The following is a 7090-nucleotide window of genomic DNA, read 5'->3' on the forward strand; positions in this document are numbered from 1 at the left end:
GTACTTTTATAAGTTAGAAACTAATCAGATTGTACAATGAAAAATTTTTTATTTTTTATTTCTGATCATGTTTTGTATAAGATGATCATTGTGTAAAAAAGTTACTATAAGCAAGTTAATCATGCAATATAGAACTGATATAAAATCACCGTAGTGCCTCAAATTTAATTCAATTTACATAGTGATATCTTAAATGCCAATAAAATTTTAGGCAAAGTTCTTAAAGTTTCGTAAATGAAGATGTTGATGAAATATTGTATAATTAAAAAGATATAACATTGTTATAATAAACAGTGCGTTATCTTAAATTGATAAAAAAAGAGTTATTTCCATAAAAATGTATGTTTTTGGGAATTTTTTCTGACATAATGTACAATGTATGAATATTTATTTTAAATTTATTTAACTGATTCCTACTTACATGTATAAAAACCTATTTACATTCATGTAAAAAATTAACAATACACTTACTGTTTATTGAAATTACAGAATTAACAGATAGCAGTATTATAATATTTGCCATAAATGTGTACAGCTATTTATCTAGAAAAAAACAAAAAAAATATATGAAAGTTTAGTTATTAAAATATCTTTTAATGAGGAAAAATCAAATTAATTTATTATTATATCTATGTTGCAAAATATGTATTTGATCATATACATTTTAATCACAATTTATTGTTAATAATATAAGTTTTTTCTAAAGAAAAAAAATTGAATTGTTTAATATAAATGTTTATATAAATATTTAGATTGTTTTAAATTGAAAATTTATTCAATATAAAATTTTATATATTTTAAATAAATTTAAAAAGCAGAATTTTTAATATGAATAAATTCATTCTTTTTATAATATAATAATATAAAAAAAATATACAATTGTAAAACTTTAGAGTAATCAAAGTTATACATATATTATCTTATATGATATAGTATTTATTTAAAAACAATATAGAATGTATTTTAGAATATTTTAAGTAATGCAAAGAAAGTGCATATTATTTTTTGTATTTTATTAATACACTTATTTAATAATTATTTTATCGTTATAATCTTTAAAAATTTATTATAATTTAATTATCATATCACTTTCATATTGCATTACTTATAAGTGAGACTGTTTTCTTTTTAAAAATTATTGTTAAAATTAAAAATATTAACAAAATATTATATTAGAAACTGTAACTGCAAATATTTTTTGTTAATATTTTAAAATAAATGAATCATTTTTGGACATAAAACATTATTTTTATAAATTTTTATAAAATGTTTTTTTTGTATTACCTTCATGTTTGGCTAGGTCCAGGTGTTGCATCAGAATTTTGTGACTGATTGAGAAATAGTACATTACTGGTTTTTATACTTGGACCTGTAGATATAAGTGATGGACATGGACTAATACATGGTGTTGAAGAATGACTATTACTTAAATCACATTGGTCTAACAATTTCCAAAGTTCTTCTGGTGTAGGTCCACCAGAGACATCTGTAATCAATTTTCGTGATATGATGTTAATGAATTCATTAAACAAAAAAAAAAAAAAAAAAAAAAATAATGATTTACTACTAATATGAATTACTTTGAGTAGAAGAAAAAGAAGGTTCTAAAGCTGTTGTAAGATCCCACATTTGAATAGTCCCATTAGAATGTCCAGTGAATATAAAACGTCTTGGTCTTGAACCCATACGGCTAGATCCTTCACATTCATGTACATAAAATGAGCTTATAATACTACCATCCACTGATTTAATTACACAAACTCTTTTTCCATTTGATGCTAAACGTACAAATAATTGATCAGTTTCAGGTACAACTTTTTGAACAAAGACTTGTTCATCATCTTGTTCTCCAAATGGTCCTATGATTTCAAGTATAATTGTTATCTATTAATAATATTAAAATCATTTTCACTATTATATTATATCAAAAAACATACCAAAATCATTTCCAGCATTGTAACTAATACAAGATTCAATTGCTTCTAAAGATACGATTTTAAAACTAGCTTCGGGTGTAGATCCAGGTTGAGTAGAAATCATTCCACGAAACCTTGTTACTGCCCAACTCCTAACATGATTATATTCTGAACAGACAGATACTAAATATTTTTCTGACAATGTTACCTGTAGTATAATTTAATATACATAAATAATTTGTAATTTTTTTCTTAATATATATAATTTCATAAAGAAACATACTTTTGTTACACTACTTTGATGCACTGTAAATGTTTGAAATAATTGTGGACCATGTCCTACAGTTTCAGGATGTTGAACTATAACTCTAACGCTGCCAGATTTTGTGCCATATGCAATTTCTATCCAGTTACCACAAACAGCTGTATAAAAAAAATTAAAATTACAGTATATCTTTTCTATTCAAAATATTAAAAATTTTTAATATAACTACATCTCTCAATATATAATATAAATGACACAATACCAACATTACATATATTGAAATTGTAATAATGAAAAAAATATGTACTTATAATATATAAGATAATGTGTATAATATATAATTTGTTAGTACATAATAAATGACCTACATAGATATTACATGCGTTATGTCATGATGGAGGAAGAATATGTAATAAATTCATAAAAAATTTTTTAATTATAAAGAAGTATATTATTTATATTTTAATAAAATTTTATGTATATATATATGCTAATAAAAGCAATAAATATAATATTTACAATGTATGTAAAATTATAGTTTATGTATGATATGTACTTTGAATTGTTTGAAATGAAGAATAATTATGCAAGCAGAGGTACATAATATCTATTCCCTTCCCCTCTCAGATCCATAAAGGTGTTATGTCACTTGAGTAGTAAAGCAAAAGAATATAAAAATATTATAAGTACAACTGGATGCATAAGGATAGTGGGGGTGTGCAATAAGATAAAATAAGTGTTTTGAGTATATAATCTCTATATATTTATGAATATAGTTTGTTGAATATATATTATTTTGTTACATATTTTTATTCTAATTTAAAATGATATAAATAAAAATTATTTCTTTAATGTATGAAAAAAATGTATACACATATACAGTTTTAATAAAAATGCCATTAAAAATAATATGTACATGAATATGGATTTGTGCACAATTGTGATTTGATACTAAATAATATATTATACCTGGAGAGGAAGGGTATGAATACTAATCAAAATAATGCAGAATGTTCAATGTTATATAAAATGTAGTAAAATATATGTCAATTTAAATTGTGACTTGAAAGTGAAAATATTGTAGAACATTGTTATATTGACCCATACTTGCCTTGTGCTATTTATCCAGTTGTACGAAATCATGAAGCAAAGAATGTAATAATAAACTCATATTAGAATTCAAATATATTATTGAACTTCGTAATAGAAGATAAAATATTTGTATCTAAAATAAAACTTATTGATGTGTTTAATTAAGAAAAAAATATATTTTCTATTACAAAGAACAAATATATAATGAAATTTACACAATAAAATTAGTCAATTACTAATTGTAACTATTAAAATTGTATAATCATTAAAAAATATTAAAAAATAAAATTTATATAAATTATAAAAGTGACGTTTGTTATTACATTCCTCAATACAAGCGGACTTAATAATTAAATGTTAGTCCATTTATTTGTACGTCACTGGAAAAGATATTTCTGCAATAGAAATACTGTAATATTCAATGTTATGACTATAAGTTACTTATTATTTACCTTCAATTCTTATATTTATTATATATATATTTTCATATATATATATTTATATATTTATTTATTTATTTAAACAATATCATAATATGATAAAAATGAATATATAAAAACTTACATGTTTTTGGTGTTAAATATACAGATATAGCTGTAATAGGATCATAATTTGGATCACGATACAATTCAGTTACAAGTAAATCATTATCTTTCATTCTCAAAGGAAATTTTTCCATATCTGAAAATCAATTTTATATATTTTAATTATGAAAGTAATTTTTATTTAATCTTATTTAAATTTTAAATTACCAATATAATATATAGATCCATTGTTGCATCCTAATAAAAGAAATGAACCAGCTGTATCAAATGATAAAATGGGTACTACATCTTGTATTTGCCAATGATGTGTCATAGCATGCCATACACCAATTTTATCAGTAGGAGATAAAGCAACTAATTGGCTTCCAATAAAAAATAAATATTCCACACGAACATTTAAATTGAATGTGCCAATATTAGTTTTCATTCCATTTGCTGAAATACTCCATAGTCTGACTTGATTTCCATAGGAAATAGCAACCATTTTAACATCTCCACTGGTACTTAATTTTGATGTTATTGCCACTCTTTCAATTACTGATTCTATGTGAGGACTTGTAAATGCATGTTGCCAACCAGATGAATCTTTAAGTCGATAACATGTTATAAAATGAGCATAAGCAATCACAATCCAATTATGATGTGCTTTTATGATTTGAACTCTTAAAGGATCAACCCATGATGAAACTATAAAAAGATTTGTTAAAAACTTTTTTCATAATTAAATAATATATATAACTATTTACCTTGTTGAGGTCCAAATACTAAACTAATATCATTTTTATATAATTTATTTAAATCTGCTGAATTGTTCCTAACATGTCTTAAATCTAGAGATGATGTGCGTGAATGTGGTAAACCTTTCTGTTGAATTCTATAATCTAATGAAGAATTTCGCATGTGACTATTAAGTACTCCTTTATGATTTTGTTGTCCTAGAAAAAAAAAAAATAAATATATATATATATATTATAATTAATATATTATATATTATATATATAATTTTAATTAACTAAACTAAATTTATTAATAGTTTAATACCATTATTATTATGGTTATTTGAAGTTCCAGGAATTGGATTCTGAGATGTAGATGGTACATCTACTCTTGAATTAGTATTATTAGTTGGAATTCTACCATGAACAGATACATCTCCTATATTTGATGCAACAGTAGTGGGTTCTTGTAATGGTATACCTTTTCAATTGCAATATGTAGAATATATGTATATTTTATTTCATCTATTTTTATTTTAAGAAAAAAAATTATTTAATCTTACTTGGTGGTGGTAAATAACCATAAAACAAAACATCTCCACAAGATGACTGAGTTAAATCTTCACATAACATTAATCTTTTAACTAATGGTATAATACCATAATATTCAGCTTCGTGTCTTAATGTACGAAGATCTACATTTTTTAAATCAATATCCTTTGTACGAAGATAATTTAATATAATAGAAAATAATTTTGGATCTCTATCTATAAATAATGCACCAATTTCATCTCTATGACTGGCAATTCTATTACTTAATAAAGCTGTAAAAAATGAATCTGGAACCCATGTTAATGTTTGCTTTGATGTTGAGAACCTAAATAATAAATAATTTTAGATAATTATAAAGATAACTCATCTAAATAAAAAAAATTTCAAATTATATGACAATATTTAATTATTGATTAACAATTAAAACAAATTATTTATCAGATAATTTTCAAAGGCAATTAAATGTTTGTTTATACCTTGTTCCACCAACGTTTAAATGTACAATATCGCTAAGACCAAAAGAAGGAGGTATAGCCATTATTATAATTAATTTAAATGCCAATTTTTATTTTGATGATACATGTCTTATATCAATATATATCAAACAATTATAAAATCACACTTTACTTTTTATAGGTTATGAACAGTAACTTTGACTAAGCTATAAATTTGCACATGCGTAATATGAGTATCGTTTTAATGAAATGAAGCTAAAATTTAAAATATTTTTTCATATCGAATATTTTTAAATGAAATTTAAACAAAAAAAAAAAAATGATTAAAATTCCAATTTTTATTAAAATATTAGAAAGTATTATAAATTAAATATTATTTTAATTATTAAAATATCTACATCAATAATTCTATTATATAAAAAGCTTAATACTTATTATTCAATGAATTGTTGAACATTCGAACATTTCTTAAAATCTTTTTAGTTTTTGGAAATAAAAAATAAAATTAAAATTTAAATTTTAAGGAATAATTTGAAATTAATTGATTGAAATCTTTTATAATTCGTCAAATAAGAAAAGTCTTATTTTATATATTATATATGTATATAAAATAGTAGTAGTAAAATATAGTCATTTATATACATATGTATTTTCTTTAGCACTTAACTAGTAATCTATTACCATCTATTCCAAAAGTGTTCAAATTTATCGTATATTGATATCGATAATAAAATATTAATAATTTTTGACTAGTAATGCCATCTTTTTGAAAAATATTGAACTTTTTCCACTTCCATAAAAAAGTTTCAATCTTTTCAATTTTTTAAAGACGTAATATCATTAATAAATTTATTTTGTTGAATCAGAATGCTACAAATGAAATAAAAAGAAAGAATAGAAAATAACGAGAAAAGAATAGAAATAAAGTAAGAATTGATCGAGCTAAGAAATCATACATATCTTCAAAGATAGAATAAAATAGAATAAGAATTGAAAGTCAGAGCCATCTTTTGAATGTTTTTAGAAACATAATTTTTTGAAGAAATATTTTCAATACTTCACAGATGGCGTTAACAATCAATTCTTATTATATCTCTATCCTTCTTTCATTATTTACTGTTCTTATTTATTTAGTTTCATTTACGGCACTCTGGAGATGGCGCTGATTTCAATATTTTTATTCTATCTCTATCTCTTTTTTTTACTATTTGTTCTCCTTGTCTATACTTATTCTGCAAAATTCATTCAAGAGACGGCATTATATTTTAAGCTTTGATTCTTTGCTTAAAAATTCCTTTATATCTATATTAAAATATTCTATTTTAACGAATAGAATAGTTATAGAATAATCAAAGCTTAAAAATGACAATATTTAAATATTATAAACGGTAAGTATTGCGCAAAAATAAATTTTTTATGAACCATGAATTAATTTCAACTGTTCCTGATATCTTTTCCTCTACTTTCCCTCAAAATATACCAAGTATATCATGAAACTTTTGCGTGCATTGCAATTTTTGCAAAAAAAAAAAAAAAAAAAAAAAAAAAA

The 7090-nt window shown here is 22.5% G+C and overlaps 1 protein-coding gene across 4 annotated transcripts; it reads right to left on the reverse strand.

Annotated features, from left to right (window-relative positions):
- Window positions 1–380: 380 nt before the first annotated feature.
- LOC102680675 (BTB/POZ domain-containing protein KCTD3) lies at window positions 381–5810 on the reverse strand. Of its 4 annotated transcripts, none has more exons than XM_006621840.2 (12): window positions 5563–5810; window positions 5098–5411; window positions 4864–5015; window positions 4565–4754; window positions 4026–4505; window positions 3838–3954; window positions 3293–3298; window positions 2200–2339; window positions 1938–2124; window positions 1581–1859; window positions 1285–1486; window positions 381–543 (listed from the first exon to the last, which is right to left on the reverse strand). In XM_006621840.2, exons 1-11 carry the CDS (start codon window positions 5622–5624, stop codon window positions 1287–1289), a joined length of 2127 nt encoding a protein of 708 aa, XP_006621903.1. In that variant the 5' UTR covers window positions 5625–5810; the 3' UTR covers window positions 381–543; window positions 1285–1286. The 4 variants fall into 4 exon arrangements, with proteins under 4 accessions (XP_006621903.1, XP_006621902.1, XP_031369289.1 ...); XM_006621839.2 differs by having other exon boundaries at window positions 4565–4753; window positions 4860–5015; XM_031513429.1 differs by lacking the exon at window positions 4864–5015 and having other exon boundaries at window positions 4565–4699.
- Between the last annotated feature and the right edge of the window lie 1280 nt (window positions 5811–7090).

Source organism: Apis dorsata, unplaced genomic scaffold (assembly GCF_000469605.1).
Source record: "Apis dorsata unplaced genomic scaffold, Apis dorsata 1.3 scaffold_638, whole genome shotgun sequence".
In the NCBI taxonomy this organism is placed as follows: Eukaryota; Metazoa; Arthropoda; class Insecta; order Hymenoptera; family Apidae; genus Apis; species Apis dorsata.

Bases quoted from the DNA above. Each gene is read 5' to 3' on its own strand.
- LOC102680675 (XM_006621839.2), bottom strand. From the start codon at position 5,624: ATGGCTATACCTCCTTCTTTTGGTCTTAGCGATATTGTACATTTAAAC. The intron at 4,754-4,859 runs GTATTAAACTAT...TTTTTTTTCTAG, and splicing joins AAATAACCATAATAATAATG to GACAACAAAATCATAAAGGA. The intron at 1,487-1,580 runs GTAATTCATATT...AATTGATTACAG, and splicing joins TTCTTTTTCTTCTACTCAAA to ATGTCTCTGGTGGACCTACA.